The sequence below is a fragment of the Schistocerca gregaria genome, chromosome X (genome assembly GCF_023897955.1).
Source record: "Schistocerca gregaria isolate iqSchGreg1 chromosome X, iqSchGreg1.2, whole genome shotgun sequence".
Classification (NCBI taxonomy): domain Eukaryota; kingdom Metazoa; phylum Arthropoda; class Insecta; order Orthoptera; family Acrididae; genus Schistocerca; species Schistocerca gregaria.
In genome coordinates this window covers 770,239,869-770,264,441 of record NC_064931.1, presented here as the reverse complement: position 1 = coordinate 770,264,441, position 24,573 = coordinate 770,239,869, and the positions used below count along the sequence as shown (strand labels likewise).

The window sequence follows — 24,573 nt, the reverse complement described above, 5'->3', positions numbered from 1 at the left end:
ATATTTAAATTTATGGCGTTAAGTACTGATCAATAAGCTCCTAAACTTACAAAAAAGATCAATTTAGAGACACAGCAAAATATTTTAAATATGAACATAAGATTTAATGATTAAAAAAGGAGTTTATCCTTATTAAGATACTAATTCTGAAGCAAAATTACAACAAAAAAATTACCCAAATGAAATTTTTTATTTGAGAGTTAATAAAGAAGATATTTCTGATAAATGTTATCTACAAACAAATTTAGGATGGAAAAACGTGATTCAAAAAAATTAGAATAATACACAACATTATATATTCGATTTTAGGACAAATTACGAAAAATTTAGAGTCACTTCAATTAAATTTATAAATCGATTCACCTTGGGTTTTTAGAGGTTGTAGTTCATCTTAGGATTCTATGATACACATGAAAAAGTTCAATAAGATTTAATAGACGTTAATGATATGATTTCATTTCTTGGAAAAGTAAGTTGAGGTGGAGTCTTAAACGATATATTAAATCAAATAATAAGTATATGAAAATTTTTAGCCAGATAAACAATCACATTATACTGCATATTTAGATGCAAATAATTTGTATGGTTGGGTAATGCCAAATTTTTAACTTTTTAAAGATTTTAGGTGGTTAGAAACAAAGTGTTTTATATTTGAAAAAATAAAAATAGCAGGTTATAATAAATGTAATTATATTTTACAAGACTATTTCGAATATGTAAAAAAGTTCATGATTTACAATAACGTTTTGTACCAGAGGGGGAAATAAATGACTAACAACATTAAATAATAAAGAAATATATGTTTTATAATATAAATAATAGTACTATTGGAACCTTAAGCACCATTTAAATCTTGGTTTAAAATTAACAAAATTTATACATTTATCGTTTGTACAATCAGCTTTCTTAAAGAAAATGTATTGATTTTAATACAGCAATGGGAACTTAAGCCCAAAATTATTTTCAAAAAGATCTCTTAAAACTGATGAATCATTTAGTACTTGGGAAAACGATGAAAATATTAGATATAGACAAAATATTAAAATAATAACAGATCCAGAAAAATGGAGGAAATTACTTCAAAACCAAATTATGAACATGCTAGTGTATTTTCAGAATATCTAGTTGCAGTTCACATCAGAAAATCAATAGTAAAATTTAAAGAAATCATAATGGAATGAGTGTTCTAAATATTTCGAAAATAAAAATGTGTAATTCTCATTATTAGTTAATGAAGCCAAAATACAGTGAAAATATTGAGTTATCTTATATGGATACAGATTATGATCTAAGAATTGATATCATTTATAAAGATATGAAATTTGTGATAAACGTTTTAGAAACAAATGATTATTCACAGGTAATAATTATGGAATTCCACATAAAAATAAGAAAGTCTTAGGAAAAATGAAAGGGGAAAGTTGTGGAAAAAATATGACAGAGCATATTTGTTTAAGAGGGAAATGTATTCCTATAATGTTGTTGATACAGAAGAGAAAAAGTCCGAAGAGTTAAAACAAACTCTTGTAAAAAGTGAAATTAGTTCTGATCATTATAAAAATTCTTTAGATAACAAAATAAAATCGTTATGATATATGAACCTAAATTGAACATTTGATCATGAAGTGGTTACAATTGAATGCAATAAAATTCCATTTAGTTATAATGATGAAAGATGCATTTTATTACAAGATTCAATTAATAAAAAAGAAATAATTTAATGAAAAATTAATCACTTTTTAATATTTTTTAATGATACGAATTCTGATTTGTTATAGACACATTTTGCAAACAAATTTTCACAAAAATTTCACTTCTTTTTCACTTCTTGGGACCAACTTTCATTATGTTATCCACAATTGAAAGATATTTTCCAGTTTTCTGATTCATTAAAATCACAGTTATCAATATATTAGGAAATATTTTTTATTTCTTTTTAATAGTTTTCAAAAGTTAATGTTTTTTCCAGTTATTAATTAGTTCTTTTATATGTTAAAATTTGTATCCATAATCTTTTATTTCTTCATTAACAATCAATACAACCTGTTGTTGAAGGTTTATTCTTAATTGTAATGTATATTTATTAACTTTTTTGTTTGTACAATGAACAAATCACTTTATTATCATTATCCAAATATTAGGAAAAATGTATTAGAATTAAAAAGTAAAATTATGAAATTATATTGTGCATAAATGGAGTCAATTCTGAGACTGAAAATAACAAATTTATACATAAAAACAAACAAGTTTTAATAATTATTGATGAAGAAATTATCCCATGGAATTATGCAAATAACTTAGGATGTGGACTTTGGGAGGTGCTGTAAAACAATTCATTGAATAATACTATTGTAAAACATATAAAAATTTCAATGGAGATGTAACATTGCTATGTACAAATATTGATCCTCATACAAAATCTATTCATGACCCCAGATCATATTCCTTAACTATGAATTCACAAATGCCATTTGTGGAAAATGTTGAAGGTTGGGATTATGAAGAATTTTTCCATCAATTTGCAAACATGATTAAAAGTAAAGACTACTTTAAAACAACTCTATGAAAGTCAAACAAATCATTTAAAATATCTAATTGAAATTAACAATAGTTATGTGATAAGTCACGTGAAATATATCGTAGAACAATAGAAACTTTACCAGAAGGAAATGAATAAATAACTAGGTTATTACCACATGCTGTTTCTCAATTCCTGATGAAAATTTAAGTACAACGATTGTTTTATTATGATTAGAGAATTATAATTATGAAAGAAACTGAAAGAATTAACCATTGTCAAAATTATTGCAATACTTAGAAACTCTTGTGATGATGATATAGCTAATCCACCAAACTTTTCCTAGAATTTAGCTAAATTTCCAAGCACTTTTTTCGCAGATTAAAAAATTACATTACTTTTATTTACTGAACTATTGTGTGAATTATCAAAACCAAACATTTACCATCAATTACCAAAACCTAAAACATTCAACATATACATTATCTGCTATCTTTCACAAAACTTTTTCAAGAATTTAAACATCTGGAAAATTCGTTTCGAGTAGCTCTAGTTCATAAAGATTCCTTTTATTTTTGTACTTTTTAGATCTTTAAATTTATATGTGATTGGATTGAAATGAATAACATCTTCAACAAATTCTGTTGACAAATTTTTCTGGTACAGTTTCCAAAAATTCCTTTTTATTTATTATTAATTTATCTCCACTTCTATATTTACAATTACCACCTAACACATTTTAGCATAAACTGTTTTCAATAAAATTTGATTATTTTCTTTGTTTACATCTTTCATTTTTATTGTTCAGTCATTTCTGTTATTATATTCGTCAAGTTCAATTTTTATTCCTAGTGCAATTACTATTTCCTTGTAAGTCATTTTCTTTCCACATTTTTGTCTTTTAATCATGTATTAAATCGTTAAACAACAGATGCTTTCAATTTACTAAAAGTTTAATACTGTTTAATATTAAATTTTTTCCTTAAATGTAGAATTTTTTATTTTAGAATTCTTTAGCATTATCTGTTTGTAAATTTTTGGGTTTGCTGACTCGAATATTTTTTCAAAGGAATCATCTTAATTTTTATCTTTTCATCTTTTACTGGTATAACCCAAGCAAATTTAGAAAAAAGCGTATATAGCAGTTAATAAATAATTATATCCTTAATTTTTTTGTGAAATTCCTTTACATTTTGCAGAATCCATGTCAGCTGAACAGCCTACCATACATCGTCTAATAGAAAAGGAATTACATGTTTCTTTTTTAAAAATTTAGTCATTGGTTTATATAGTTCAGTAACAATTTCTTTGCGATTATTTAATCCTACCTACAAATTTCTTTTATCAAATATGGTTTTTTTAGTTTTAGAGTTGGACAAAGATCTTCAGTTGTTACTCTAAGATTGATTATGTGGTACAGGAAGTTATTACATTTCATAGAGTTGATGTGACAGTGATTCTCCATTTATATAGAATAATAAAAAATTTAAAATTTTGTGAAGTTTGTCTGAAACAAATATAGAAAGCTCAAATTCACTAGCTGTTAAATCTCTATATATATTTATACATAACAATAACTCCTTTAAGAATAAAATCAGATTCACTGAAACTGTGCATTTTTTGTTCACATTCATTTATAAAAGTGAGTTCCAAAATTTGTTAATCGTATACTGTAAGCTTATCTAACTTAGTTAAATATGGAGTTACATCTGTATTTGAAGAAGCTGTTTCTATTTCCTTTTTTGTAATGTAATTAGTTACATTATTTTTTATAAGCTGATTACAATTCCTTTCACTGACATAATGTATTGAACTACGTTAAAATACTTATATATTCAGCTGTAGAAATTAGATCCTTCATTGCATTAAGTAAATATTGTATGTTCAATGCATCTTTTACATCACTGGAACAGTTATCCCGGCAATTATTCTACCTTTAAAACTAAAATAGCATCTACTTACTTTAAAAATGGCATTTAAATCTTTCTGAAATTTTTTAATTGCAATATATATATTTCAGTCTACTGACGATTGAACATCTATAAAAAAAATTTCTGATAACTATAATGATGGTTTTATTTATTCTAATTCTGCCACTAATTCTTCTTGAATGTTTAGATCCAATATTGACTGCAAATATTTGACTTTTATTGAAAATCTTAAAATTTTGATGTTATTTCATTATTAACATTTCCTCCTAATAATTGAAATCCTTAATTTTTGTAAATTTTTATTGAGTTTAGCAGATAACATATTTCCAAAAACACACATTTATTAAATTTAAAATATCATTCAAATTATAAGTGATATATAATAATTTAAATATAAATGACAAATGACCACTTGTATATTCTTTAACATTTTGTATCCTTTCTATGTTATAACATAAATCTTTTTTCCTAAATAATTTACAAGTATTGTGGTATATTTTCTCTAAGTCAAACGAAAACAACTATTAAATCTGCATTATTATAATAACAAATTCAGTGAGCATCAACATAATCAGAGGTATCTAATTGTACTAATCCACATTTTACATTTTTTTGGTTTATCAGGTAATTTATTGTAAGTAGGTCGTTTAGGTTTTCTTATTGGTAACGCCATCTCTGTATGAAAATCACTGGCTGTGCTGTGTGCAGTCTATGGCTAGTTTGCATTGTTGTCTGCCATTGTAGTGTTGGGCAGTTGGCTATTAACAGCATGTAGCATTGCGCAGTTAGAGGTGAGCCGCCAGCAGTGGTGGATGTGGGGAGAGAGATGGCGGAGTTTTGAAATTTGTAAGACTGGATGTCATGAACTGCTCTATATATTATGACTTTTGAACACTATTAAGGTAAATACATTGTTTGTTTTCTATGAAAATCTTTCTTTTGCTAACTATGCCTATCAGTAGTTAGTGCCTTCAGTAGATTGAATCTTTTATTTAGCTGGCAGTAGTGGCGCCCACTGTATTGCAGTAGTTCGAGTAACGAAGATTTTTGTGAGGTAATTGAATTGTGAAACGTATAGGTTAATGTTAGTCAGGGCCATTCTTTTGTACGGATTTTTGAAAGTCAGATTGTGTTGCGTTAAAATTATTGTGTGTCAGTTTAAGTCTTGTATAATTTATCTAAGGGGACGTTTCATTATCAATCATAACGAAAATTCTTTATTTTTAATTGTTTAGCAAATTCTTCTTTCACAAAATTACATAACAGCATAATTACTTGTTTAATTATTTCTTCGACATTTTTGTTTGACATTCAGTTTTTTCTTTGCTAAATTATGTGTTTTTTGTTTTTTAATTCTTTTTTTTATAACTGAATTTGCAAGTGCTGTAGATCCACCAGTGAATGAACCAAAAGTTGCTGGATATGGTAATGCCGCTAATAATAATGGTAAAATCTACCTTCATGTTTTGATTCTTTAAATGAATTTAATATTTTATAAGTTTTTTCACATATGTGATTCTTCATGTAAAAATTGAATTTCTTCTAATTTTGCCATCTCTATTCGTTTTTGTGCATCAGTTAGAAATGTCTCAATACTTTCATATCGTTCATTATTCAATCTAAGTAATATTGATATTGGTTTATTATACCATTTAAATGTTTATTATGATCAATACTAAGGCTATTGATTTATATAGATTATGTATTAATAACGTATTTTTTATAATCCCATTTTCATCAACATGCATTGAAAGTCCTAATCTTCGTTTTACATTATTCTTCTAACTGCAGTGGAAGCTAATTTTTCACCAATTGAAGCGTCTGAAGCATACATTTTTTCATTTGCGGATAACTGTAGTTTTTTTATCACTTTCATATCCTTTTTGTAATTTCTTATCTCTATAAAAATCATGTTCTTTCCTTGCCTCATCTAGTGGATGCATTCCTTATCTCTATTTCATCTACTTTGGTCCCAAGGCCATACCAATCAAAACAGGTAAATACGTTTGCAAAGGTACATTACTATTTGCATCATTTACTAAGCCTTTTCTGTATTCACTTTCCCATAGTAAAATTTGGAATTCCTTTTGCATTGTTACTTATATAATCATTAAATTTATTAGTAACCATTTTTTCCAAATTCTTCATTATGATAATTTTTATTTCTGGGTAATATTTCTCAATACATTACTCTTAATGTATAAATTATTTGACAGATTTCATTAATCCAAATACAGCAACTTTTTCTGAATATTGTCTTTACTAAATCTCCACAAAGTTTTGAAATAAATTATGACAATCCAGGAAAATAACCTTCATTAACTCTTATTATCAAATAAATATGTTTAATTTTATTTGAATTACTATCAGAATATAGAGCATATGATTCGAATAAATATTTTCTAACTCAACAGAATCAAATTCTTTACCTAAATCATCCATAGTAATTGGTTTTTTAGTTAAAAGATTCATTAATCCATCAGTATCCTCATATCCTTTTTGACCCATATTTAATTTATTACCACTGAATTTATCTGGTAAACCGAAATTTCCAATAAGTATTCAACCAAAAACAATATCTTGACTATGATTAATGTATTTTAAAATTCTTTCATTTATTATTTTTAACATCTCATCCTTTTCCTATTTTCTATCTTAGCTGCTTCTTTTATTTATTCAATAAAACATGTATTTCCAATTCACCTAATGTATTACCTCCTTTATCACTTTCTTAATGTCTAATTGTTGGAAAGTTCTGCTAAATAATGCTGACTATAAGGAATGATCTGTTTTTCAATTTCTGTTTCTTCTTGAACTACTTTTTATTCATTATCACATAAACATTCAATTCCTTGTTTAACTTATTCAATTGCATCAATAACTGGCTGATCTTTTTTAAATTTTTCATATTCTCCTCTTGGCTGCCATTCCTATTTTGGACTCTTATTTTAATTGTTCTTTTACTTCTCCGTTTCGTTTAGCTATTTTAACAGCTTTTGGCTCATATTTTGAAAACATTTATTATGGGAAAAAATAGAATAATAATTTTTTATTTTACATTTATCTTTTTTAGGTTCATTGCTTACAATCGACGTTTTTATGCATAATGTTTACGTTTAGTGTTTCAATAAACCATATTCTCTTTCCTGTACTTATAATTAATTTTTCCTTATATATCTATAGTTCTAAAAGCCATTAATTCTTTATTCCTAAATTTACTACACAATCCATTAAAATCATCTAATTTTCAATCTCCACCTACAAACTCGTGAGAAATATGATTTAAATTTGTGTCATCTTTTCTGAAAACTTAAAAAAAATCAGATTATCTCTAACTAATTGTTATGGTATTTTGAATAAGGTTGAACAATCTATTTCTTTATATAGATCTCTCATAAAATATTCTCCAACTTTATTTTGCTTATCAAGAATGAATTCGCCAAAAACTATGAATGATTATTTTCACATTTATGCCACAGAATAATTTCTCCACTATTTTTAATTACCAGAAATTTTTTCATTAATTTTATAGTCAGTTTTTCCACACCTTTTTATAAATTCTTTACATTTTACTTGCTGTAAATTTTTGGAATATACATACAAATGGTTAATTTTTCCAATTTTCCATCCATGTGCCAGAACATAATCATCACCTTTTTATAAATTCTTTACATTTTACTTGCTCTAAATTTTTGGAATATACATACAAATGGTTAATTTTTCCAATTTTCCATCCATGTGCCAGAACATAATTATCAATCATTAATGTTGTTTTCCCATTACCACTTGGTAATACTGAATAGAATGTGGTAAAATTTTACCCTATTTTTTAAAATTTTTTTCAATAATTTTAGTTTTTCTTCCCATATCTGTCATTTATTTAAATAATTTTAATTAATATAAATGAGTAGTTATTTCAGTTGAGTGATAATTCATCTCTTCTCAAAAAATATTAAGTGTTCCAGTAAAAGAAACTTATAAAAATGTTTCACCGGCCTGTTTTTATTAAACTTTTTAACACCGAATATTATATTGAAAAATAATAAAATATATACTAATGAAGAAATGACAGATACTCCAGTTGGACAACATAGTTTAAAAATTTAGAGAAATTCATTCAATTGAACAACATAATATGCATATTAAAGAAGGTAAATTTTCAACAGAGTTAATATGGAAAGTGATGTTAAATTATTTATGAGTCACGGATTATTAACTAAATAATCCTATAAATATTATAATTCTAGACGCTATTTGAAATTTAATAATTACAATCATTGATGAAAATGAAAATTTGATTGACTTCAATGGTGCTTGTGTAACAGTAATTTTAAAAAAAGAATTAATAGATTTTGTGTTAATAAATCATGAACAAAATAAAGATTTATCAATTTTACTCATTTCCTGTTAATGACAAAACAAAAAATTTTTAAATGTTCTTAACAAAGAAATGAAATTAATATTAATATTGATAATGGATGACTTCATTCTAATTGTTCTCAACTTTATTAGATAGCTGTTATTCATACTGATGAAATTCATTTTTCAGCATGCTATGGTAAATCTAATATTAAACTAATTTGCAATTATGTGTTAAATGTGATTGATGTTATTGCAATTAGGAAAGGAAACAATATTTTATCTAAAATATACCACCCGTTTTTTTCTCATTCAGATCTTATTTGATTTGGTTAATTTTATCTCTATCAAATAAATTGACTATGGAAAGATGTTCTTAAATGTGATAAAATTAAAAACAAACAAAATGAAGTAGTTTTTCAATTAGAATTATCTGGTACTTCGTATAAGAATGTTGGAAAAATGCTTTGGGAAGGAGATTTAACAGCAATTTTCATTTGGAGTTCAAGAAAAATCAAGACGTTTCTATACCTCGAAGGGCTACTAATAATGATAATAGTACACTCACAAAAGAAGTTAAAATTGGTGAAAAAAAGTATCGAAATTCGTGTTCCTGCTGTTAAAAATGAACCAGAATAATCAGTTGAACTAGAACGGGAAAGCCTGAAAAATCCAAAAATTCCAGATTCTTTGAACTACAAACAGTTGAGTTTGCTGGATTAAATGGAAAACAAATTCGGAATTAGATCTAACTAATTATAATTCTTCTGAATTCGATAGACCTTACTTTATTTTTGTTGCTTTTTTAAAGTAATCGAAAAATAATCGGTTAAACGAGTCTTCTTTATTTGATCATGTTAAATTACAAAATATTTACGTAAATAGTGGAGAAAGTGAAGATTTTCGTGAAGAATTATAGAATCTCGATCTCCCAGATAACTTTTTTAAAAGCTTTTGATGCTTTTAGAGATTTTAAAAGGATAGCAGAAATATCGATGTAATTGTAAATCTGTTCAATGTTATTGAGAATTATCCTGTCCATGTCATAAATATGACTAGGAGAATGAGTGTTTTAACACCACAAAACAACAACGAAATTATATTCGTTTTTTAATGAAAAAATTATTCAGTGATGTAATTAGGTATATAATTATGTATAGAAAAAAGATTTAACTTCTGATTTAGAATACAAAATTTTAAATGAAAATTTTTAATTTCCTAAATGAGTAAAAAATAGAAGATTTAGGATTTTCAAAAATTAAAACATTTGGTCAATCATTTTACTTCTTTAAACCCTAAATTTCAAATTCTTCAAATTTTTAATTTCAAAAATTTTAATTTTTGATTTCAAAAACTTTCGAAATCTAATTTTTTCTATATAAAACAAAGCATGAATTACTTTGCTAATAATCTATTAAACGATCTCATCAGTTACTGTAATGGTTATGCTGACGTGTTCAGTAAATTAACAGAGCTGAAAAAATACTAAACCTTACAACATTTCATAAGCTGAAATTTTTATTACCTTTAGATAACAGATATAAAATTACTCTTTCATATTGTTATACTAAGATCTGTTTAGAAGATGATGAGAAATTAGAAAACATTTTGGATTAAAATTTATTTATCGATGTAAAAGACAAAATAAGAACCGTTCGATTCATGTTACTTAACTGGCATAAAATATAGAATTTTTGTTTCTTCTAAATTTAGTTTTTTTAATCTTAAATTTTTATTGAATAAATTCATTTTTAATTAACTGAAAATTTGGATTGTAGAGATGTAAATTGTTAACAAGGAGAAAGAACAAAATAAAAATCATGGTTTTATATCGAGAAATTTTTAAAAAGTATTCCCTGTACTATAACTCCCATATATATGTATACTGGGTGCTCCATTGATCGTGACCGGGGCAAATATCTCACAAAATAAGCGTCAAACGAAAAAACTACAAAGAACGAAATGCGTTTTTTAAAATAGGAACACCCATTTTTTATTACATACTCGTGTAGTACGTAAAGAAAAATAATTGTTTTAGTTGGACCACGTTTTTCGCATTGTGATAGATGGTGTTGTAATAGTGACAAACATATGGCTAACAATTTTAGATAAACAATTGGTAACAGGTAGGTTTTTTAAATTAAAATACAGAACGCAGGTACGTTTGAACATTTTATTTCGGTTGTTACATTGTGATACATGTACCTTTGTGAACTTATCATTCCTGAGAACGCATGCTGTTACAGTGTGAGTACCTGTAAATACCACATTATTGCAATAAATGCTCAAAAGTATGTCCGTCAACCACAATGCATTTGGCAATACGTGTAACGATATTCCTCTCAACAACGAATAGTTCGCCTTCCAGAATGTTCGCACATGCATTGACATTGCGATGACGCATGTTGTCAGGCGTTGTCGGTGGATCACGATAGCAAATATCCTTCAAATTTCCCCACAAAAAGATTTGTGGGGACGTTAGATCTGGTGAACGTGCGCGCCATTGTATGGTGCTTCGACGACCAATCCACCTGTCATGAAATATGCTATTCAACACCGCTTCAACCGCACGCGAGCTATGTGCCGGACATCCATCATGTTGGAAGTACATCACCATTCTGTCATGCAGTGAAACATCTTGTAGTAAGATCGGTAGAACATTACGTAGGAAATCAGCATACATTGCACCATTTAGATTGCCATCGATAAACTGGGGGCCAATTATCCTTCCTCCCATAATGCCGCACCATACATTAACCCATCAAGGTCACTGATGTTCCACTTGTCGAAGCCATCGTGGATTTTCCGTTGCCCAATATGCATATTATGCCGGTTTACGTTACCGCTGTTGGTGAATGACGCTTCGTCGCTAAATAGAAGGCGTGCAAAGAAATTTCTCTTGTGCCCTGTGGCAGAACTGTACACGACGTTCAAAGTCGTCGCCATGCAATTCCTGGTGCATAGAAATATAGTAAGGGTGCAATCGATGTTGATGTAGCATTCTCAACACCGACGTTTTTGTGATTCCCGATTCTCGCGCAATTTGTCTGCTACTGATGTGCGGATTAGCCTCGACAGCAGCTAAAACATACTTGGGCATCATCATTTGTTGCAGGTCGTGGTTGACGTTTCACATGTTGCTGAGCACTTCCTGTTTCCTTAAATAACGTAACTATCCGGCGAACGGTCCGGACACTTGAATGATGTCGTCCAGGATACCGAGCAGCATACAAAGCACACGCCCGTTGTGCATTTCGATCACATTAGCCATACATCAACACGATATCGACCTTTTCCACAATTGGTAAACGGTCCATTTTAACACTGGTAGTGTATCACGAAGCAAATAGCGTACGCACTGACGGAATGTTACGAGATACCACGTACTTATACGTTTGTGACTATTGCAGCGCCATCTATCACAAAGTGAAAAAAGTGGTCCAACTAAAACATTCATATTTCTTTACGTACTACACGAATATGTAATAAAATGGGGTTCCTATTTAAAAAAAAACACGGTTTATATCCGTTTAACCTATGGCAGCGCCATCTAGCGAGCCAACCATAGCGCCATCTGGTTTCCCCCTTCAAGCTAGACAAGTTTCGTTCTTTATAGTTTTTTTCTTTTGACGCTTATTTCGTGAAATATTTGGCCCAGTCACGATCAATGGACCACCCTGTATAATAATCGTCGTGCCCAAGAGTTGCGTATGAGGCAAGCAGTGCAGCGAGTTCTAGATTATACAAGCCAACTTGTGTACTCACTATCCTTCCCCCATTGGTGTATTCCACTTGTACCCGACGACAGACTCAAGTGAAAAGCTTTCGGTTAAATGGGCTGCGGTGGAGGCTAGCGAGTCGAACTGTTCAATATCCATATTTGAGGGGCATTCGGTTTCCCGATGTTCAACTGCATGGGAATGTGAGGGTACGGACACTCATTGTGAAGGTTTAGAGCGAACAGGTCTGGCCACATAAAGAGAGAACTGCCATACTGTGCTGCGAGCACAGCGTAACGCCTCCATATTTCTGCCTGCCATTCGAGAACAAGTAATAGACTCCCTGCAACATTCTGTGTCATCGCTCACCATTGCTCGGAGACTAGCAGCAACCAGCTTATCTTCCCATGCGTAGCCTACCGTTAACATGTCAACATAGCAATGCATACAGCGATAAATCGTGGTTCTGCACCACTCTGGTTGGTTGGTTTGTTGATCTGGAGGAGGGGACCAAACAGCGAGGTCATCGGCACCATCGGAGTAGGGAAGGAAGTCCGCCGTTCTTGTCAAAGGAATCATGCCAACCTTTGTCTGAAGCGATTTAGGAAAATCACGGAAAACGTAAATTAGGATGGCTGGACGCGTGTTTGAACGCGAGTCCAGTGTGCTAACCACTGCGCCACCTCGTTCGATTCTGCACTACTCTGGATGACCATTATCGGCGACTATGGCGGCGCAGCGTAGTGACGTTATAATAGCTTGGGGAGCCATTAGGTTTGACTTCAGGTCGCGGCTAGTAGTGAGTGAGGGAACTCTAATGGTACAACGGTACATCATAGATATCCGGAATCCTCACGTGTTTCCTCTCCTGCCACGCTATCGTGGTGGCATTTTTCCACAGGACAATGCACGTCTACATATAGCACGTGTCCTTGTGAACTATCTGCCTGATGCTGAAGTGTTTTTGTAGCTAAGAAGGTGCCCAGATCTGTCCTTGATATAACATGTGTAGGACCAGCTGAGACGTCAGCTCTGTACCAGTAACAGTGCAGGATATCGTTGACCAGTTACAGCACTTGTGGGCCAGCGTGCCTTAGGAGAGGATACAACCGCTTTGTGACACCCTTCCGAAGCGAATCAGATCATGCAACCATACCCGAGGGGGTGCAGCGTTCTGCTGATAAGTGGGCTCATACTGCCAGGTTCTTTGTAAACGTGACTCGACATTTTAATCACTGTAATAACATCACATACCCATTTCTCCCGTGTAGTTACCTTTCGTTTCCTTTTCCACTTGTGGATGCTTCACTTTTTTTTTGTCAGGCAATGCAAAAATAACCAATAAAAGGCAGACTGTTGATAGTGTACATCTACTAATTCAAAATCTGTTATCACTCAATATCTTTTTATTCCATCCTGTGCACTGAAACGTCCTTGACTCTCCTTGACCAGGTGGTAAATATGCTGCTGTTCACTCCTGTTCCATTCTTCGACAGCGGTCTTCCCGAGGTCATCCAATGAGTGAGGAGGGTTCCCACGACGACGCATTGCAAATTTCAACTGGTCCCGAGAACGCTCAATTTGTTCACGTCAGCAGATCCCGCAGGCCATACCATTTTAATAATTCCTGCCTGTTGCTGGGAGGCGTCCACAAATTTGGCGCCGTGTGCTCGTGCGTAAATGTCTTGAAAGATGAATACACAGCCGAGATGTTGATATGAAAGCTGGAGAATGGGATGAGGGTTGTGTCTCGATAGTAAGTTGCACTCATATTACCCTCGATAGCTATGACAAGTGTCAGACATCTGTACTTGGTACCGGCCCAAAACATAACTGATCGATCTCCCTGCATAACTTGAGCGACTGGAAACATATTCCGTGCTCAGGTACCTGGCCTCCTGTGCAGACTTGACGACGATCATCAGATGTTTGACAAATCTTTCACTCACATATCAAGAACACATGACATCATTAACCCAAGTTGCATACTGGTTGCCCCATGTCCATCTTCTTCACACACCACAGTACTAATAGAGTTGTGCTGTTGTTCGTAACTGACGCATAGAGATCAAATTGATGGCACCGAGAACGTTACATACTGTCTGGATCTACAAAGCTCTTCCAGGTGCCTCCAAAAGCGTAGTGCATAGTCCTGTCCTCCAGGTATTCACGCTAAGTGTTCGCGGCTCTCTTGCTGCCATATCAAGAATGAATACCATTACTCACCGGGCAGTAGTACTAAAAACGACTTCCCCAACTGTGTGTGTAACAATCTGCATGGTGTTACCATTTTTTCTTTAACACAACATCTCTCTTGTTACGCAATTCGTGACCAATTCTGTCGCAAGGAAGCGTTGTAGCACTGACTGTAATTTTTTATTTTACTTAAGACTGTTTCCTTTTATAGATTCAATATGTATAAACAACTTCTTGCTTGTACGGAATGTAACAGTCGTTGTTGTCTATTTTGTAACCTTTTTTCACTGTTACATAGAACGGTCAAGCTGACTATTCCAAAATCACATAGTAAAAAAAAAAAACTTAAGTGCATTGCCCTTGCTGTATTTCAAAATATGAAACTGTGTTACCTGAACTTCTCGCCCAAGGACAGTTACTGAGACAGCTTTTCACTTTGCACTTGAAGCCTCTGGATACAAACGTGCAGTCCGAACAACATCTGGGTTGAAGAACAATAGTCCAGTTTTCTTCAACGACTTGGACCGACACTAGAACAGAAAATACTCATGAAAATGCCTTCTTATGTAAAAAAAATCTAAGTCTGGTAAATGAAAAGAATAACAGACATCAAACTCATGTCACTGAACCACTAAACATTAAAAATGTAGAACACACTATGTTCGCTCTCTTTCTTCCAACAAGAATAAAATTTGTAGATCATCTTCGTCAACTAAACGTTCCCACAGGACTTTAGCAAAGGGGCAATAGCTGGAAACCATCTATTAGTGCATCGTAAGTGCGAATTATGTTGGGACTGCTTATTCAAATGTTCGTCAGTGTTCACCCAAAACATTGAATATACACAGTAATTATAAAGTTTATGAAATATTTCGAAAAATCGGTGTAGATAAATGGCTAAGAGTGACGTAAAAAACGATCCAGTAAGTAAAAGACAAACTCTCAACGCTTTTTTTGAACGCGGTTCCGTCAAGTTAGTTTGGAAAACCGCCGACAGGGGTGCCACTGACTGTAGTAGCTGTAGACGGCGGCGAACCAAGCAGAGAAAACATTTTGTGTGCTACAATTTGCTCCTTACCAATAGGTACTGAGTGTTTTACAAGACAGCACCAGTTTATACAACGTAGTGACGTGCAATAAATTCGAGAAGGATGACTTTTTGTTCGATGCAAGACGCTGGGGGCGACCGGCTGTAGCAGAACGGTTAGTGGCCATGAGAGGTAAGTTATTTTGTTATGTCATACAGACTCTTCATATCGAGTTTGTGCAGAATCGAACATCCCTTAACCAACGGTGTGGAAAATCCTACGTAAGCAATTAATAGTGAAGCCGTACAAATTACAGCTCCTGTGAGTCATAAGGCATGGCGACAAACTGCGGCTTCTGTAGTTCTGCATTGATGATAAGCCGACACAACATACGCATATGAGCAACGTAGTATCCACATACAACTGTCGAGTGCATCCGGGATTCTAAGAAAGTTAACATGTTCTGTTCTGCGTCCAACAAGATCGTTTACGGACCCATGTTGCCCGCCGACAGAATTGTCAATGGTATCACCTATCGCTACATGCTGCAACAATGGCACAAGCCACAACTGGTAACTGATAGTGGGGATTTCTTCCACAGTATCTCGAAGACTTTCGATACTGCATCACAGCAGCTGTTCTTACTGTCATTCCTGATATGCTGGGGCACAACTGGACTACCAGTTAGATATGGGCCGTGTAGAATTGCGCTCTGCCAAAGCTACCGTTCGATCGTTTTTGGTAAAATATGTAAATAACGTACTAAATTGTAAGATTACCGGTAGTACTTGTAGCATTGGCAGGGAAACAAACATAAGAGAAAAACTGGGAGCCAACGACTCCTCTTTGCTTTTGTTTGCTTGTTTGTTTTGCACATAATTAGAGCTGCACATCCTTCAGTGTTAGCCCACATGCTTAAAAAATATAAACTGCGTTTTATAAGTAATAAAATTAGCTGATCGTGTAACTTCTGTACTTTTATGTAACCAAAGAAATTACTTTTGCTGCAAACATAATTTACATGCACAAACATAAAAAAATCTGTATTAGTTTTGTGTATTTTTTTTTTTTTTTTTGTACTCTGTAGAACATTCTTCATCATGATCAAAGAAAAATGTTTCCTGTTACGAGTGATAAGTGTGAAAGTTGTTTATGAACAACAGGAACAAATTTTATATAAGCTCTAAGGAATATTAAAGGGATGAGAGAATGAGATTTTAACTCTGCAGTGGAGTGTGCGCTGACACGAAACTTCCTGGCAGATTGAAACTGTGTGCCGGACCGAGACTCGAACTCGGGACCGTTGGCTTTCGCGAGCAAGTGCTCCACCAAGTGAGCTACCCAAGCACGACTCACAAGCCGTCCCCACAGCTTCAATTCTGCCAGTACCTCGTCTCCTACCTTGCAAACTTCACAGACGCTCTTCTGCGTACCTTGCAGAACTAGCACTCCTGCAAGAAAGGATATTGCGGAGTGCAGAGTGAAAATCTCATTCTGGAAACATCCTCCAAGCTGTGGCTAAGCCATGTCTCCGCAATATCCATACAGTTTTATTAAAGTTATGTTTGATAAGTTTTTGTTTTGCGGCTTTTTTTAAATTTTATCTTTTTTTTTGAGGAAATAGCATTTTCTAGCGTTCTATGATAAATCTGTATTGTTTGCTTTATTTTTACTTTATAAATCAAGAATATTTGAATATAATTTGGATTAAATATTGATAATTTCAATTTCGCTATAAATACTGTTTACTTTTAAGTAAAAGACAGAAGGATAATTATGTAGAGCAAAAATATTTCGCAGCTTACACGACCCTTTATATTTCCTCATTCAGTTTCTAGACGGCTCACCGCTCCTTATAAATATGTCATTTACTGGCTTATTCTACGATGCAGGTCGTATGTAATATAAACTGTTGACGATGTTGGTATGTGAAATAAAATGGCGCGTCCTGTGATTATACGCCTGAAAATGAAGCTTGTTAAAGTAACTGAAGGTGTAAAGTACATGTGCTGCCTCCAGCATAGAATACCTCCTACGTGTTCTACATTGAAATGAAAGCTAAGTCCAGCCTTATGGCTCATACAAGACCTAACAACAAGATTTTGGATAAATCAAGAGACACAGGACCAACTATGCCGAAAAGAAAACATCAATTAAGAAACATATGTAGTCCACTTATGTTTAAGCAAAAATGTAACGCCACTTATTTTCGATCTCATTACCAAATCAACTGATAGATACATACACTTCACAAATATGTAAGTTAGTTATATTCATAACAAGAAATTCAATAAGCTCCTGGTTACCCAACAGCATACAAAACGTCCAGTAAAAGAATATCAATCTAACTTTGACTTTTACCCAAGACTAAAAATCGTTACAGATACTGTATTTACAGAACAAGAAACTTCCTTGCTTAACAAAGGGCTTAAATACAACCTAGCGCCAAATCTAGATGATTCAGCTGTCAAACACTAGATATCTAGCACGATAGTTGCGTTGAACATATCCGATCTCACATTCGGGAAGCAAAAGGAAATCACAGTGAACATAAGAAATATAACTGAGAAACAATTTCACAACAAAAAACACAAATTCCAGTCAGCTTGAGAACATAGAACTCTGAAAATCATAAACCACAAATTATCGACAGATCATACTTTGGGAGATTCCATGGTGACCCATGTTACATTTTGAAATGACTGGTTAATTATATTGACTTTTTATCAATCTATAAACCTATATTTGTTTTATAAATCATAATCATACGTTGTGTTATTCAGACAAGGATCTTGAATTAATATTTAAGCAGTGAAGAGCATTAAAATTAAAGAACAAGAAAGTAATTTATATTGTGACTCATGTTACAAATTTGGGACATACTATTGTTAATGTACAATTTCGGTCAAAAGTGTCCTCAAACTACTAGCAGTGTGGATCTGGTGTTTATCACAGAAAATAAAAATTAGGTTGGCATTCAAATTACAGTTACAAGATTTCTGAAAATATTTATACCATGTAAAATATTGTAATATATTGAAAAAAGCGCGAGATTCGATGTTACGTGGCTCATGTTACTTGCTACTTATTGTAGAAAAAAGTTTATCCTGTGAGCAAAGAAATAAAAATATGACATTATTTATCAAATAAGAACTTTACATTTCATTTTTTAAACACTATGGAAACTTATAAGAGCATGACATCTGGGAAAATAAACTGTAAATTCAGTTAAAAATCAGATAATTGAAAATATTCTCTTGCATTGAAAACATCAGGTGGATTAACCGTATTTATAATTTTTGCCTGTGTGTACAGCATTTCATCACATTTTGCAGGTCATTTCCAGTAGTGAGCAGCATGCTCCATTCCATTGATCAGATAAGTTTCCAAAAATTGCACGTACCTGTCCAGCATTGAATTTATCGTCATATTCTACTTTCTACCAGTTTCCAATTTTTACAATTTCTATAGTCTCTTCAGTATGATGATCTACAGCAGGGAAATTCTTTGGTGCCAGCAGATATGTTTGTAGTACTCCTGTCTCGTGGTGAAAGCAGTGAATACCTTTTATGTTCGGTACTGATGGTGCTAAAGAACATATTTGATCCAGATCGAGTTTCACATTGATTCCTTCAATTTCATCAGGCGACATATGAAAAACCTGCACATTTGTGGTACTTGCAGGTGCCTGAGTAAAAATTAATGCATCACCTACAATGAATGTTCGCCATTTTACTGCATTCCACACTTGCTGCACCAATTCCATCTACAGCTCCTTTACCGTGGGATGCAGCAAAAAGGTTCTTATATATCTCCACATTGTGGAACAGTTGAAGTTGAGGTACAGCAGCAGTAATATATTTGTTTTTAAATTGTGTTACGGTCCATCTGACCAGATTGAAACTACCTTCACATTTTCAGGTATAGTTGGCAGTACCTTGCTAATGTATGCAATCACAGTATCCTTGGAAAGGGCTGAGTTGTTTGAAACAACAACAATTGGGTGATGAGAACCTGAATCCCACAGTGACACAGTGAAAATACTAACTTGAACTTGTGCCCAATGAGCACTTCGAACCTCATCGTGATTAAGCCAAGTGTAATTTTCAGCAAAATCAATATGCAGCAATGCAAACTACTTAGAATCTTGGTTCAGAACCATTTCATTTTGTGATAATAAGATGCAGATTGAGCTCCCTTTGTATAGCACTGAAGAAGAAACTTATGGAAATTATGTATTTCACTATATCAGCTGTAGACCCTTTTTCTTCGACTTTAATAATTTTAAAGCCATTTTCTTCCATCTTCCAAACATACCATGATAAATTTACAATTTCCAGCTCGTCAATTTTAATGGGCTTTGACGAAATCTCTACCATTCTGACATGTGTTGCATTCAGTTTGCTAACAGAGCTCACTGGGTGGCTGATATATGGTAGTTGATACAAATATGTTACTGTAAGCTGGAATATTATCATGTTCTTATGAAGGGTGCTGATAGCATTTATGAAATTTTCATGATATTTACACAAACATGCGTTATGAGGTGGTTTGCTGCTTAACTGAACATGTGGTGGCCGTATTTCTGCGAACTTAGATTTCCCAATTTGAATTTCAGAGTGTTCCTGTTTGAATGCCTCATATATTTCCATGATGGACACGACCAAGCGACGAATATGAACTGTCTTCTTCTCATTATTTTTTCTAATTGCTTTTGTGTCCTTTCAACCTGGTGACTGGCGACTGACGTCCTCACGACAGTAGGAACCAGTTACCAAGCTTCTACTTTCACAACTAAGGCCTCTATTTTGTGGACTGCTGTCATGACTTGATGTTTTTGACTTTCCATCTGATGAATTTCCACACAAATCACTGAACAGCTTACAAACAACTACAACTTTATGTCGTGGTGAAGATGGCAAGAAACGATTGGATCGAGCCGTGGCTTTACCCAGAGCACTATGTGACGTATAAGGTGACAAACCAGCTTAACAAGGCTGCTGATCTTGCATCTTACGTTGCCTATATTTTCTAACTCTCTGCTTCAGAACTGATCGTTGCGCTTTGAGGGAGGAAATCAAACAGAATAACCCCTTCAGAGTAGCAGAGGACCGTAGCAATAACTTTACCTGCTAAGGGCGCGGCTTTGAACTTTTTCTTCGAGCGAGAGGCGGTGTGCTGACACTACATGGAGTGCCGTTTTGTTTCCGGGTCGATGTGATGAACCCATGTTTCATCGCCCGTAGCGATGTTCGACAAAATGTTGTCACGATAAGCCTCATAACGTGCAAGCAATTCCGCGTAAGATGGTCCTCCGTTGCTGTTTATGGTATTCTCTTGGGTGGCGAGGAAACCAGCTGGCAAATACCTTTTAAAACCGTAGCTAGTAAACGAGAGTGCTAGCACTATCAACTGAGACGACTAGTTGAGCAGCGAGGTGTTTGATTGTGATCTGTCGATCATCCTGCGGCGGGCCAGGGTTTAATTTCTCGTGTCTATTGGTCGTTGTTACTGTGCAGGCTGCAAATTAAAATTCACCTACCTCAGAACCGCGTCTGCTGAATGTCTCTTCACTCTGCATCGTAGATACCTACAAGATGATGTAAAAGCAGCGTTGATAAAAAACACTACCTAACATCTATAGTTACTGAGGCCGCCCAACTCTAGCTATGAAAGAAAGTTCTGTAGAAGTACTGTCATCCAATTTTATCGGGCAGTAAGAAAATGGATTGGCTTGTGAAAAATAATGTCCGAAATTCCCACACAATAATGTTTATTTTGTCCTTGGTAACTAAAGAAAAGGTACTTTCAGTCCACATTTAAACTATTGGCTATTTCCTTCCAGTTCACGATTCATACACACATTTCACACGCACAGCAGCCAGAAATCTGTCCAAACCCGACCAAATCAAACAACGTTTTCACAATCATTAATTTCACCTCTAATATGAGTTATTACGTTCGATCTTTCTTGTGGATTTCTAAAAAAGAAACTGCTCGCCAAAAATGCTCAGTAGTTGAATACTGAAACATGCCACGCAGATTCTATGAAGGCCAATATTTCACACACGAATATCTGACCAACAGGTTCAGTCAAAATGCCTTGCCGGATTAGCCGAGCGGTTTAAGGCGCTGCAGTCATGGACTGTGCGGCTGGTCCCGGCAAAGATTCGAGTCCTCCCTCGGGCATGGGTGTGTGTGTTTGTCCTTAGGATAATTTAGGTTAAGTAGTGTGTAAGCTAAGGGACTAATGACCTTAGCAGTTAAGTCCCATAAGATTTTACACGCAATTGAACATTTAGTCAAAACCTCTGAAATTTCGCCAAGCAGTCCTAAACAACAACTGCTATCGACTTATCTCACCAAGAACTCAAACACTGAGTATTTCTTCATTGACTAGAACGCTCCCGCCATGTCTTCAAGCCAAGACACACTCACAAACGTTATGAAACACACTCGAAATAATGGATTTACATTTAAATAACTTGAAATTAAATAAATATTCCTGCTGCTGGACCATAAACACGCTCCAACACACATTATTAAATACAGAAACAAATCAAATAAACATATATCAAAGGAATAGAAATAAAAGGTAGGCCAGATTCTTAATGTCTCTGTGCTTTCTAAACACCGTAAATATTTAACCAATTTCTTCATTAATATTTTATGTTGAATATAAACAAAGACATGGACGAATAAATATATTTATAAGCATGCTGCTACCGTTTCTTCGTGTAACTGTGGAGCACTTATGGCCTGACGCTATCGATAGTAATCAGCCACTTTGACATCCAATAACTCATGTACTATTCAAGTTCACATGCCTGTAATTTATACCAATTTAGGTTTACACTAATAGCTTTCTAAAGACACGTCGATCGACAAAATCGGATGAACCGTTTAGATTTTGGAAATTCGTTGCTGGTTGTTACTTGTATAATTTATCGTCAGATACTAAACTTTAAACTAATAAAGATACTGAAAATCTGATTACACCATCAGAATCGTCATGGAAATAATGGTAATGTATATGTTTCTTTTTGAGGTATCATGATTCATCTGGCTACTATTAATTTCTATACGAGCTGTGAAATGTCTGCCATGATGGTTTCACAAAGTCCGCCGTCTTTGGCACTCTCGGCATACAAGTCTCTTTCATCGACACAGCATCACCAAGGAATTCCCAGCCATGTGGTCAGCATGGACCCCGGCTAGCGTTCGGCACCACGCAGCCGCCAGCAAGTCGCGGCCCACCGAAAAACCCCAGCGTGGGCGCGCCAACTCCGAACTTAGAATATTTTCAGGGCGCCACAACTCGCCCGTTACCTCACAGGTCACATCGGAAGAGCGCGGGGGCTGTTACTCCGAGGCCGTTACGACACTGCCTGCCTCTTTAAAGTTTGTGAAGCACTGCATTATGCATGTTTTTTTTCCGGTGGTGCCCTCCCATATTAGTGTCGATAATGCCGCAGTGCGTATCCACAGATTTGGATTCTGCATAGCAGATGACAATTGCTCCTTCTCCTGGTCTGTCGCTAGTTTGATGCACTTCACGTCAAATCTTCAACAAAGAACAAAGCGAAAAAAGCTTTGAGAACTGCTAAACGTTTTACAAGAAACCAAGATTCTCTATGTGTAACAGTTTCCAAGTTATGAAGTTTTAAAGTGACAAGGGGACTTTATGGATGCTGTATACCATCCATAGATGGACACAAGGCGTGATGAGAAGTGAGGAAATTCGCAAAGTAGCTAAGGGAATGAAGTTCGACATTCTAGGCTTACATAAACCATACACAAAAGATGGTAAAATTACTGGAATGACAATAGCAGCCCCGTCATCACACACGGTAAAAAGCCGATGACAGTCACTGTCATTTTTAATAAGAACATCTCAACTATAACAACAGCATAATATTGTGACTTGCGTGGACATTTTGACATTCATGGGAAGTTGATTTCTATCTCAATGTATTTCCAGTTAAGTGATGCCATAAATGGGTAAGTAGAGCAATTTTAAGACATCAGTCACTTTGGTCAAAGAAAGCCACTAATTTATACCGTCGACACGAAGTTCAGTGCAGGATGAAAGACGCATTATACTACAGAAATCCGTAACGGAATTAAACACGGAATTGGCAAAAAAGAATTGGAAATCCATCCATATATTCGCAGTCCAATACAGACCTCGCAGTAGTTAACGAATATAGGGTCAGGAAGGTCAGAGCCTGGAAAACTGAAAGGGTCTAATCATGAATGACCACGACGTTATAATATACTCCTGGAAATTGAAATAAGAACACCGTGAATTCATTGTCCCAGGAAGGGGAAACTTTATTGACACATTCCTGGGATCAGATACATCACATGATCACACTGACAGAACCACAGGCACATAGACACAGGCAACAGAGCATGCCCAATGTCGGCACTAGTACAGTGTATATCCACCTTTCGCAGCAATGCAGGCTGCTATTCTCCCATGGAGACGATCGTAGAGATGCTGGATGTAGTCCTGTGGAACGGCTTGCCATGCCATTTCCACCTGGCGCCTCAGTTGGACCAGCGTTCGTGCTGGACGTGCAGACCGCGTGAGACGACGCTTCATCCAGTCCCAAACATTCTCAATGGGGGACAGATCCGGAGATCTTGCTGGCCAGGGTAGTTGACTTACACCTTCTAGAGCACGTTGGGTGGCACGGGATACACGCGGACGTGCATTGTCCTGTTGGAACAGCAAGTTCCCTTGCCGGTCTAGGAATGGTAGAACGATGGGTTCGATGACGGTTTGGATGTACCATGCACTATTCAGTGTCCCCTCG

General features: G+C 34.2%; 1 protein-coding gene across 1 annotated transcript in view; it reads right to left on the bottom strand.

The window, feature by feature from the left end:
- The window catches only part of LOC126297712 (uncharacterized), a 252,027-nt gene that overhangs the window by 5,570 nt on the left and 221,884 nt on the right, over nucleotides 1–24,573 (bottom strand). Inside the window, exon 2 of the mRNA XM_049988843.1 lies at nucleotides 15,116–15,253. Within this exon, the coding sequence (XP_049844800.1) occupies nucleotides 15,116–15,253 (138 nt within the window). The remainder of the gene's footprint in view (nucleotides 1–15,115; nucleotides 15,254–24,573) is intronic.